This window comes from Sinocyclocheilus anshuiensis, unplaced genomic scaffold (genome assembly GCF_001515605.1).
Source record: "Sinocyclocheilus anshuiensis isolate Anshui unplaced genomic scaffold, SAMN03320099.WGS_v1.1 scaffold446, whole genome shotgun sequence".
Classification (NCBI taxonomy): Eukaryota; Metazoa; Chordata; class Actinopteri; order Cypriniformes; family Cyprinidae; genus Sinocyclocheilus; species Sinocyclocheilus anshuiensis.
Genome location: NW_015544247.1, coordinates 1,264,502 through 1,277,893, shown reverse-complemented (window position 1 = coordinate 1,277,893; position 13,392 = coordinate 1,264,502). Strand labels below are relative to the sequence as shown.

The 13,392-nt window shown below is 37.5% G+C and overlaps 1 protein-coding gene across 1 annotated transcript in view; it reads right to left on the bottom strand.

Moving 5' to 3' along the window:
* Nucleotides 1–13,187, bottom strand: part of LOC107697654 (serine/threonine-protein kinase D1) — a 45,256-nt gene extending 32,069 nt beyond the window's left edge. The window contains exon 1 of the mRNA XM_016498455.1: nucleotides 12,820–13,187. Coding sequence (XP_016353941.1) covers nucleotides 12,820–12,984 — 165 coding nt within the window. The 5' untranslated portion in view covers nucleotides 12,985–13,187. The remainder of the gene's footprint in view (nucleotides 1–12,819) is intronic.
* Nucleotides 13,188–13,392: the final 205 nt, after the last annotated feature.

Genomic DNA, 13,392 nt, shown 5'->3' with positions numbered 1-13,392 from the left:
CACATCATGAGTAGACACGCCCCTTACTGCTGATTGGCTACAAGTTTGTTTTGCTAGTCGACCCGAATCAGTTTTCTAAAGCGCTTTCGAAAAATCGCTTACCCCACCTTTAAATTGATCAGTGACAGTAAAGACTACAGTAAAGACTACTGCATTGTTACAAAATTATTTTTGTTAAAACAAACTAGGTAACACTTTATTTTAAGGTGTCCTTGTTACACATGTACGTACTATTATAATAACAGTAAATTATGCATGCAAGCATGCAAGTAACCCTAATCCTAAACCTACCCATATAGTAAGTACATGTAGTTAATTAATATTTCTCAGTACTTAAATGTATAATTACACTGTAACAAGGACACCTTAAAATAAAGTGTAACCCAATTCATTTTCTCACCTTTCAGTCTTCCTGTGGCTGTCTTCCAGAGCAGTGGCCCCTGGTGCAGCAGAGCCCTGCCATTGCTGATGTCCTGCTTGCGGAAGGTGTAACCGGTCTTGAGTTTAGTCGAGCACTTGTTCTCCATGCGGCCCAGGACCTCACTCAACTTCTGGTTCTGCTCGTACTGACTCACACGCTGGTCCACAGCGGAGATCAGCTCTCGGATCAGGACTAGTGCACGAGAGAGGTCAGCATGCTCTTCTGTGCCCTCTGAAGCAAAGCACAAGAGAAACTGAGTGTAAACGAATGGTTATGCACAGTATATGTTCGGGTTTGGTTGTGATGTACTGTGGGTGAGGTAAAATACCCTCTGTATATTGCAGGATTCTCTCCAGGAGGACGGGATACTTTGTAATTCGCTGCGTCACTAACAAAATGCATTCTGGGATTTCTCGCCTCTTTACCAATGAGTTGCTACTCTGTTGCTGTGGAACCAAAAAGATCAGATTAGCTGAAATTCAATGCTGCCAAAAGCATCCATAATACATTAAAATGTGACTGATACAGTCATTGAGTGATTTGGCTCTCACTTTGATGAAGAGCTGAAATCTCTTATTCTGCTGCTGAAGCTCTTTGAAGTAGCTGACCGCTTCTGTGTGACGACTGCAAAACTCGCCATACACCTGCTTCATCTTCTCTGCATTCTCCTGGGAGAACTATGATGAACACAAACACACACCTATGATGTTTCTTATGATGTACTGTACTCTATACTGTATGTACTTGATACTGATACCAACAACACCAGGTGTGGTTGGAACTACAGCTCTCGAACTGTGGTTACAAGCATAGTTTCATGTTAGTGTGACATGTGGACAGTCGTGACTAGCTATTTAATTTCTCCAACGATGCTTTGTACTCTGGTAGTTAGGCAGTCAGTTAGGTAGTTGTATTGTAAATGCCATCCAGACCTGTTTTGTGAACTGCCTCATCTGATTCAATGAAAACTTTTTGACTCAAAAGAATGATTTGTTCAGGAAATGGACATTGCAGCTTTTCTCATGAATGGGCCAAATGGGTGAAATGCTTGGTCATGTTTATGACATAATAACTAATTAAATGGTAACACTTTACAATAAGGTTCCACTTGTTAACATTAGTTAACTACATTAGTTAATATGAACTAACAATAAAAAATTCTAAAGTATTTAATGGTAATTTCAGCACCCGAGCTAACATGAACTAAGAACAGTTATATTAACAAACATTAAAAAAGACGAACAAATATTGTAGCAAATGTACTGCTCATTGCTAGTAAAGGCATTAACTAAAATTAACAAATGCAAACTGATCAATTTAATTGTAACACTTTACAATAAGTTATAACTTATTGTAAAGTGTTACAATTAAATTGATCAGTTTGCATTTGTTAATTTTAGTTAATGCCTTTACTAGCAATGAGCAGTACATTTGCTACAATATTTGTTCGTCTTTTTTAATGTTTGTTAATATAACTGTTCTTAGTTCATGTTAGCTCGGGTGCTGAAATTACCATTAAATACTTTAGAATTTTTTATTGTTAGTTCATATTAACTAATGTAGTTAACTAATGTTAACAAGTGAAACCTAATTGCAAGGTGTTACCATTTAAGTAGTTGTTATGTCATAACCATGACTAAGCAGTTCATCCATTTGGCCCATTTGGAAGGTTCATGAGAAAAGCTACAATGCCCATTCCACGAATGAATCATTTTTTGAGTCAAATATTTTTTGAATGAATCAATTGAGGCAGTTCACAAAACAGGTCTGGATAGCATTTCCAATTCAAACGACATAACTGACTACTTAATTATCAGAGTATGAAGCATCGTTGAAGAAATTAACTAGCATGTCACACTAACATGAAGCTATGCCTGTCACCACAGCTCAAGAGCTGTAGCTCCATCCACACCTGTTATTGGTATCGGTGTTATGTGCATATAGAGTACAGTACATCATAGGTGTGTGTCTGTGGTCATTGTAGTTCTCCCAGGAGAATGCAGAGAAGATGAAGCAGGTGTATGGCGAGTTTTGCAGTCGTCACACAGAAGCGGTCAGCTACTTCAAAGAGCTTCAGCAGCAGAATAAGAGATTTCAGCTCTTCATCAAAGTGAGAGCCAAATCACTCAATGACTGTATCAGTCACATTTTAATGTATTATGGATGCTTTTGGCAGCATTGAATTTCAGCTAATCTGATCTTTTTGGTTCCACAGCAACAGAGTAGCAACTCCTTGGTAAAGAGGCGAGAAATCCCAGAATGCATTTTGTTAGTCACGCAGCGAATTACAAAGTATCCTGTCCTCCTGGAAAGAATACTGCATTATACAGAGGGTATTTTTCCTCACCCACAGTACTTACCGTACATACACACAAAATCACATCCAAACCCAAACATATACTCTGCGTACACATTCGTTTAGACTCAGTTTCTCTTGTTCTTTGTTTCAGAGGGCACAGAAGAGCATGCTGACCTGTTTCGTGCACTAGTCCTGATCCGAGAGCTGATCTCCGCTGTGGACCAGCGTGTGAGTCAGTACGAGCAGAACCAGAAGTTGAGTGAGGTCCTGGGCCGCATGGAGAACAAGTGCTCGACTAAACTCAAGACCGGTTACACCTTCCGCAAGCAGGACATCAGCAATGGCAGGGCTCTGCTGCACCAGGGGCCACTGCTCTGGAAGACAGCCACAGGAAGACTGAAAGGTGAGAAAATGAATTGGGTTACACTTTATTTTAAGGTGTCCTTGTTACAGTGTAATTATACATTTAAGTACTGAGAAATATTAATTAACTACATGTACTTACTATATGATTAGGATTTGGCTTAGGGTTACTTGCATGTAATTATGCATAATTTATTGTTATTATAATAGTAAGTACAAGTAACATGTAACATGGATAAGGAGTGTTAGCGAATTGTCACACTATATTACACAGTAGTCAATAGAAAGGACATATGAACAGCCATTTGTGCTTAATTCTTATCTGGCTCGGTTGATGAAAGATCTGGTTACATTATTTGATTGTTCTGGTCATCCACAGATGTTCTGGCATTTTTGCTGTCTGATTCATTGGTGTTCCTTCAGGAGAAAGATCAGAAATACATCTTTGCTGCTGTGGTTGGTTTTTGAGATTACTATGCATTTTCATCTTCATAAAGCATACATCACAGTTCAAAAGTTTGGGTTAATAAGATTTTTTAAATGTTTTTGTAAGAAGTCTTATATACTCATCAAGGCTGCATTTATTTTATTTAAAATAACGGTGTTCTATTGTAATATTTTTGAATATTTTATGTATGAATTTTCAGCAGTCATTACTCCAGTCTTCAGTGTCACATGATCCTTCAGAAATCCTTCTAATATCCTTATTTACTCAAGAAAAATTTCTTAGTATTATCAATGTTGAAATCAGTTGTGCTGCAAAACCCAATATCAATTTTTTTTCAGTATTCAAAAGATTTTAAAGGCATTATAACTTAACTTAATGACACCAAACATTTGAGAAATAGTGTAGTCATTTGTATGCTAGGAATAGCCTACATTTGATTTCGTTTGATTTTTTAAATAAGTGTTGCGTGAATAATAGTTTGTTTTTGTTCAAATAGTTGTTCTCTTACTTTCCCAGGACCAGAAGCCTCCAGTGATCTCTCTCCAGAAGCTGATCGTGCGTGAGGTGGCCAATGAGGAGAGAGGCATGTTTCTGATCAGTGCATCTTCAGCTGGGCCTGAGATGTATGAGGTACACGCTGCTTCTAAAGATGAACGCAATGCTTGGATGAGACTCATCAGAGAGGCTGTGGAGAGGTGTTTCATTCGTCTTCGGAACACAATTTAAGATATTTTGGATGAAAACCGGGAGGCTTGTGACTGTCCCACTGACTGGCAAGTAAATAACACTGTCAAGGTCCAGAAAAGTGTCAAAGACATCGTCAGAATAGTCCATCTGTCATCAGTGGTTCAACCGTAACGTTATGAAGCGACGAGAATACTTTTTGTATGCGAAGAAAACAAAAATTACGACTTTATTCAACAATTTGTCTCCTCTGTGTCTCTCCACATCACCGTAGCGCCATTTTGGAGAATATCCGCTGGACGCAAGCAGCGTACACTCTTCTGTGTCGGCCAGAACTCTGTATTACATGAAGTTAATTAATATTACTTAATAGTACTTAAATGTATAATTACACTGTAACAAGGACACCTTAAAATAAAGTGTAACCAAAAATGTTTTCAAATAAATGCTGTTCTTTTGAACCTTTTTTTATTCATCAACGAATCTTGGAAAAAATATTGTTTTTCACAAAAATATTAAGCAGCCCAACTGTTTTTGCCATTTATAATAAAAAGAAATGTTTCTTGAGCACCAAATAGTGGATGAAAAGTGGCTTTGTTTCCCATTGACTCGTGGAAAATAAGCATTTAACAGAGGGTTTACACAAACCGAATCAATCCAATAATCCATGTACTCAACATAAGAGCAGTTCCTGTATAAAACATTTCACAGTTCAAAACATCTGAGAGTGGAAATGTATCATATTAGATAGAGAGCTGTAAAGTACATGGCTTTGTACATATACCAGAAAACCAAACTCAGAGAGACTTCAGAGAGAGCCAGTCAATGAGCCTGGACAGCATGAACCCTAACCACCATCGGTCAATCAGTCTGCCCGAGCCATGTGTAGTCTGCAGGTTAGTAGCTGCTGGCTGTGCTGTAACAACCACTGATCAATACTATTGGAGCACTGCTCCTCTATTTATACACCCTATACACACACACACACACACAAGGAAATTGTGTGTTCTGCAAAAGACATTGCTGCTGCATCAAGATGTTATAGGCATGTCATAGACAGGTTCATGTCATATCATATCATATCATATTAATATCTATAAAAGTTTGAGGTAGTTCACCCAAAAATGAAATTTCTGTCATCATTTGGGCAAAAGTTAAAGTTTTAGGGTCCAGTGACTTCACTGTATGGACAAAATGTCCTTCAAAATATCTTAAGTTCCACAGAAGTCATATAGGTTTGTAACAACATGAGAGTGAGTAAATGATAACAGAATTTCCTTTTTTGTGGGCTGAACTAGCCCTTTAATCAAATCTATACTGACGATTTCTAACGACTAGAATTTGCATAGGCCAAAAAGGAGCAGAGCACCAATTAAAAAAAAATTAAGCTAATCATTGAGATGGTAAAGAGCTTTATGTCTCAATTCAAAGCTCAACATTAAGATCTCACTCACATACTGTACATTTACATGTGCTTAATCCTGTGGAGAATCATCTGGATGAGCGACACTATAAGATGAGACTGCACACTGTATCTAATTACAGCTCTCTTTTAGGACTGCTAAGATTCTCATTGTCACCTTAATAGCTGTATGTTCACACTTTATTAGTGAGTATTTTACAGCTCTCTTCCTCAGTGCCGACATGCCCACTAACTAACCCTTGGCAAAGTGCACTCGGCTGGAGACAGCGCAAGTTCTGTTGGGCTTTGAGGTGCTACAGCAGATCATTAAAATAACATGACAGGCTTAGCGGGTGGTGCACCTCTAAATTGACTTCATAATTTTGATATTTTGCCTATGATAGGGTGAACTGGACTACCTCACACAGCATGAGGTGCAACAATCATGAAACAATATGTAAGCCAAGCTTTTGTGTGCTTCTCCAATCACTGTACTGCTTTCATATGAAATTAACAACATTTAAGTCTTGATTAGATTTAGAGTGACTTTTTTGCCTCGTTGCAAAAGCATGTTTTATTAAAAGGGTCAATAAGGATGTCCACAATAAAGAAAATGTGGTGTAACCATCAATTACAAGTAATAACATATTTTCCACTCTGAATGAGTGTACAGGTAAATAAGGTAAGTATATTAAAGGTATACAGTAAGTATGTAATATATTCCTGTGATGGAAGAAAGCTGAATTAGCATAATCATTCTAATACACTGAAATGAAAAAAAAAAAAACAGCTGTGCTGCTCAATATTTTTGTCGAAAAATTAATACATGTTTTCCAGGATTCAACAATGAATAGAAAGTTAAAAAGAACAGCATTTATTTAGAATTGAATTTTGCACCATTCTAAATGTCTTTACTGCCACTTTTGATCAATTTTTCACATCGCTGACCCAAAAAATGTCAAAGGATATTTCACCCCTTACTTACATATATCAGTAAAACAAACAAAAAGTGCTAAATGCTTAAATAAATCAGACACTTGATCCGTAAATTTCATGGTGATGCTTTAAGGTTCAACTCGAAGTGACTCAAGTATACCTTGTTATAGGGATTTTTTTTTCAGTAACTGAATGTACAGACTACTAAAAAAACACTACATGACTGTGTTTGTGCTTGGTTCTCCTGAAGAGATAATTGTGTTTTCCAAACCCTGCTTGAACACCCATGAAAATGATGTAACCTCCCAGTAAACTGCATTGACACTGAGACAAACACTACATATTTTTAGTAATTTCAATTACTACAATATGCAGTGTTTACTTCATTACTGAAAGCAATTAACAAGTTTCTTTGTTAACTCTCCGTCGTATTTCCATGTTGGCGCTCATGAGAGTCCATATCTCAATAATTCTATTAAATGAAAGAGCAAAACTGAAGCCCTGAGCTCCAAGTGGGTGCACCTTAGAAACACATTTGAAGACTATTTTGCCAGAGCCACAATATTCTATACAACAACAAGAATCCATTCAGCCACCTGATTGGCTGAAAGACCAAAGGGTGCTTTGCAGTACCGCTACACATTGTTGAAAAATCAAGATGAATGGGATGCTATGAAGCCACGGTTCTCAAAAACAGACGTAAGCGCACGCGTACATGCATGCACACCATCATGTATCTCATGGTAATGAAAGCTCTTTGAATACTCTCCAGAACAGCTGCTCAACAATGGGCTATGTGCAGCTCTCATCTCTCACCCCAGTGTGGGAGTGTGTGTGTGTGTGTGTGTATGTATGTGTGTGTGTCTGTGTTGTGTGTGTGTGTGTGTGTCTGTGAGTGCGTGACCCCACCACACATGGCTCTCGTCATCATCATGGCACTCAGATAAGTACTTCACAGGCAATCATAATCAGTTGCCAAGCAACTAGAAAGACTCACATAGAAAGACCAGTGCTGGGAAGATGACCATATAAGCTAATATCGATAATTCAAATATAATGTCTTAGGCAATGTAAATGTATAATTGCGTTAAAATCTACAGCTTTTGAAGCCTATTTCGTCGCAACACTGTGAATAGCAAAATACACTGGTCTTTTTTATGCCCACTTTCAGAGAGACTCCATGTGCGTCAATAAACCTAGCTCCACGACAACGAGGATCTTGTTTTACATGTTTTAGATAGACCCATGATGGATGCATTAGGCTGATATGAAATCACTCGTCAAACACAAGTAGCTGTTCCGCACAGCCGTCATCAGCTATGCTCATCTGCCAGCCGCGTCTATGCTATGGACTGAGCGATGGATCGGTTAGCGCTTAGCATGAAGAGTGCGGCAGCCCCGCTGATTAATAAGAACACTTTGAGGAGCGGTAATGCAAAAAGGTGCAAACTTCAAACAAAGGCGCTATCACTTTAATTAAGCCTGATAATCCAGAGCACTAATGGATTCACAGTCTATTAGGCAGCCCTTTGATAGCACTAAGGACTTTTGTCAATGTGAGAAAGAAGAGAAGTGGTAAAGAGAGTTTTCATTTCTTTCACCGCAGGTCATAATGCTGCCCTTTGTTGCTAGTTTTATGTGCTCCTTATGGTAAATGTATGGAGTGATTCTATTGAAATATATTTTTTTAAAACCTATATTTCATATAAAGTCTATTTTCAAAATCGCCTTTAGAAATATCATGTGCTTGTCTTCTAAATTGAATGTCTTGGTCATTTCATCAAAGATGATTCTAAGTAATCATAGAAAATCTCCCAGAATGCGATTCTGAATCAACTGAATCATCGTGTAAAGGCCATTCACACCAAGGCTTTTCCACGACATTCTAATTTATTGAGATGCACCTGTACAATAATAACAATAAAGTTTTAGTGAAGTCCACACCACAACAATAACATCACAGAGCAACGATATCGTTGGAATCCATTTCAAACCGATTTTTTCCAGGTGATGAACGATAAGAACACTGACAGCCAATCAGAATCCCAGAATTTGCATTTAAAGCAGCAGACAACAAAACTGCAGCATGTGCTTGATAAACAGAATGTGATTGTGTTTTGGTGTGGATGCTAAAAAGTTATCATAGTTACCTTTATAGGCCTAGTTATCATTCTCGGTGTCAACATGCCTTAAAGGAATAGTTCATCTCAAAAATGAAAATTGTCATCATTTACTCACACTTATGTAATATTAAAACCTGTATGTTGAACACAAAAGAAGATATTTTCAAGAATTTTGAAGAACCAGACAGTTGTTGGTCCCCACTGGCCTCCACTGTAGGGAAAGAAATACTATGAAAGTCAATGGGAACCATCAACAGTTTGATTACCAGCATTCTTTAAAACATCTTCTTTTATGTTCGACATAAGAAAGAAACTCATACAGGTTTGGAATGACATGAGAGTGAGTAAATGAAGACAGAATGTTCATTTTTGAGATGAACTATTCATTTAATACAATAAAATCTGCGACACATTTTCACTCTGTCCTTTTAAAATGTTTCCCCTCAATCTGACCTTTATAATCTTGCAGTTGCTGTGAATAAGTTTTCCTTACAGCAAACATCTTCATGTTCTGTTTCTAAAGTGAAAATATAAACACATCTTCAGCTATAAATCTACTTATATTTATATAAATCTCAGCACTGACAAACTTATAACCACCACGTTAGCCTGTTGAAAAGCTTTGCACACTGTATTATGACAGAAATTCTATCATACTCTTTAAATTGGTTCATGGTCAAGCAGTCTTGCTCCACCTTTCATGACTTGTTGGGATTTGACTGAGGGTGGTCCTTGATCCTTACAGCTCAAGAGACATTTGTGATCCTCTGCGGTACTTAAACGGTTCTCTGGCTCAGACCTTAACTTGCATCATAACAAAGCAGCAAAGCAAAGAGGCCAAATGAAGTTGTAACTAGTTGAAGTTGATTGCCAAGGCCAGCTTATGTGTAGAACATCTTGTCCTTAAAGGGACAGTTCACCTGAATGAAGCTTCTGTTATCATTATTACTTTATATCTATATAAAACAAAAGGTGAATTAAAAAAAAAAAAATCCTGTTGCCCTATTCAGTATAATAAAAGTTACCAAAAAAGGGCCATAAACTTGTAACAGTGACAAAATTTAAGTCACTATTTACTGAAAATCTTAAATCTTAAACTCTTAAAAATAAGGGTTAAAAAAGGCGTTTTTTACAACGTCACAGAAGAACCATTTTGGGTTTCCCAAAGAACTTTTCAATGAACAATTCTTATTATTTTTTTAATCTACTGAAACTTTTTCCGATATAAAGAACATTTGGTGCAATGGAAAGGTTGGAGGTTCTTAATGGAACCAGTTGATGCCAATAACTGTAAAGAGAGCAGCAGTGATGTCCAATTTGTGAATGAATCGTTCTTTTTGATTAATCATTTGATCCATTTCACAAAACCAATCTAACCTATTTGTTTATCAAGTTCTCATTGAAGCCATCTGAAGCTATGGAATATAGCACAAGTTGCATTGACTACTTTTACTTTTAGAAACTGAACAGTCCTATTGTTAGAATTATATTCATCTGTTGTCACACATATGTTGTCACACATCAGACTTACCCTATATGTAACAATAAAAGAGAAGAGAAGGAAATGAAGTGTGACTCAAAGTGACAGCTCTGGGTTGTCAGATTACATTTATGTCTGAGCTACATGTTCTTTTCCATAATATGAACACCCGCACAACAGCACAGTACTGTGGGTAGACATACGAAACTAAACTTACTCCCTCCATCCTGCGAACACATACAGTACAACTAAACAATGTAAGCACAGAATTGTTTGAGACTGTCTGCACAACAATGCCACCTTCATCTCATACACACTTCTTCAACATCTCACATCGAACTATTTAAAGTGTTAAATGCTCTGAGTGCTTATGCTCAAGAGAGCCTCCCCATTTGAGAACGTGTATACAAGGCGTTGAAGGAGCTCAGGTTGCAGATCTGTTGTTCTCATTCGCATTTTTTCTTCTAAATATATTTAAACAAGTACTTCTATTTTCCAAAACACATACTGACAACGTCAGGCCTTAAAAAAAGGTGTTTCTTGTTAAGTGTCACATGATGCTTGTTGTTGTTATGCTTATCAAAATACTGCTCTGCATTTTAACACCTGTATGTCTTAAAACACTACAGACTGCAACCTCTGCACTTTGTGTCGCAGAATAAACTAGGAAGCCTCAAGGGAGGAAATGAGATTTTGGGAAGAAAACAATGTTTGATAATAGTGGGAATATGTTGTTCTCAACACCTCCTGTCTCGTCACAAACTTTGTAAGATGTGCGCAATGAGTAATATTTATGGAGCTAGTATCATTCTGGTGATGTGTCACAGCACAGGTGCTTACAAAACAGAGTATGCAATTTGCTAAAAGATATTAATAACTGTGCAGATGTCATCGTATGCGCCTTTTAAGTTGTGGTGACAATCTGACTGCTGTGTTATCACTGTGTTATGCACTTTTGGAGAATATGAATCTACACAGAAGTATTATTATAAGTACTTGTGAGTTCACATGCTACTTTACTGCATAAAGGTCGTCAAATGTAGCTTTCACTTTCATGTCATTCCAAGCACAATAAAGTTACACAAAAAAGTTAAAACCATAGTCATTAACTATATTTATCAGAATGAAAAACATTAAAGTTATTTATAATTTCCATACAGTAAGCAACTTTTAAGCTTCAAATAGTCCATATGACTTGTTCACTATATTTCAAGTCTTCTAAACCCACACAGTAGTTGTTGTTTTTTGTGAGGAAAAACTGAAATATAACATTATTCACTGAAAACCTTTGTTCCAAATCAATAACTTTAAGATACACAATAGAACTTTGCAACATCTGGAAACTTGGCACAGAAACTTCATTTGAGTTCTTGTGTATCATGTTTGACCAATATTTTAGAACTATAGGGGAGAAAAGAGCAAAGAGTGTTGCTAAAGAACCATTTCCATTTGGATTTGGAGAAATATGAGGGTAGGTAAACTTTTTTGGGCTACATTTTTACTTTACTCTAAGAGCTCCATTTCGGGTTAAAATTCAGTTTGCTTCAGTAGATCACAACTGATAGATTCTGCCAATAGAAGTTTCTCTAATTAAATATATAAAAATATTAAGAACACACAACTATAAATATTCTTACATATTAAACAAATTATTTTTTGGATTTCTAAGGATATATTCTAAAATATCTAAATATGTTTTCATCTATTGCCAAGTTTCATGCCACTGTCACTTCTCATTTTAATGAATTTATAGTGTAAGTTGGCCAAAACAGTATTAGTCTCATGGCAAAAAAAAAGGTAAAACTCCAGAGCAACAATGCAGATACGATGTTTTTGATTAGTAATTTCTATCCATTTAATCTGATTATTTAACCGTTCTTACGTCGTTCTTGAAAATGCATGGTTTAAATAAGTTCAAGGCCACCTTATAAAACTGTTTCATCAGGTGAGCCAAAGTAAATCTTGCCTTGATGTTGACTCAGTGTTACATAAACTTGTAGGATATCCCAATTCCCAAACATCATCAAACAAAGCATAAGACCTCTGGCCATAATCCACTGAATAGTTTTGAAGGAATGCAATACAGTAGGAGAGACAGGCCTGCAGTACTCTATAGCCTATGCTGTGTGTTAGTACAAGCCCTTCACTGGTTCAGTAAGTGTCCAACGTCACCATGTCGTCATCGCTGTCAATGGAAAATGCAATGCAGAACACTTAATGATGCTACACATCCAGTGTGTTTCTGTTGCTACAGTTTATGGAGTAAACTAACAGTAGTACGACTCATTTTAACCGCCATTTTCTATAATTTTCTTCATCTTATTGTCATCTTTTGACAGTTTAAAGCTCGTTTGTAAGCCTGTATGTTCTGCTTAACAGACTCCTAAATAAATAAATTCAAGGACAGAATTCATTAGGCAGATATTTGAACAGATGCTGCCTTAAAACACAGAGCCAATGTATAAATAAAGCTTTCAAGTTCCTGCTAACTCAAAATTCTGAGATTCTGAGCACCAAATGTGTAAGCAAGTCTAAAAAGTAGCTAAAAGTTATTTCCAAACTCCGGACTCCGGTTAATTCTTTGATTGTTTAGGATGATTACATCTATGGTATTATTACGTGAAAGGCAATGAATGAAACATGATGCATACTGAAAGTGTTACCTTCTGGTCCACGATGGAGCATGCCATCTCTCGGACCTGCGCCAGGCTGAACTCGCCGGAGTCCAGCAGCACGGGTTCCCGGCTCAAGCCGATCTGGATTTGGAAGGAGATGCCTTGCCACCCCGGGAGGGGGCTCGGCGGTCGGATCACCGGAGGCACGCTCATATGAATCCCCTGGTGTCAACACACAATCACGCCTGGACAGCGATCAGATCGGGTTGTTTGATCGAGTTCGCACACTGGTTGCGCAAACTGAGGCAAAACTTCAGATCCCTAAAGTCGTTCAGAGGGTAAACAGACGAAAAAGGCGAATTTCAAGCAAAAACGCTGGCACGGAAATGCAAAGAGTTATTTGGACATTGAGAGGCGATGATGATGATGATGGAGATATATACGTCAGATATGTTTAATGTTGGGCTCTGATCAGACACCGCCTCCTGGCTTGTTCCTTCATCACGGAGGCTCAGATGCTGCTGCGATGGCGAACGGGGATGTGAATGTCGAAGTTTCTGTGCTGTGGATTAATTCTTGACACTCTGAAACACAGATACAAACATTTTTCGCTTACAGGTT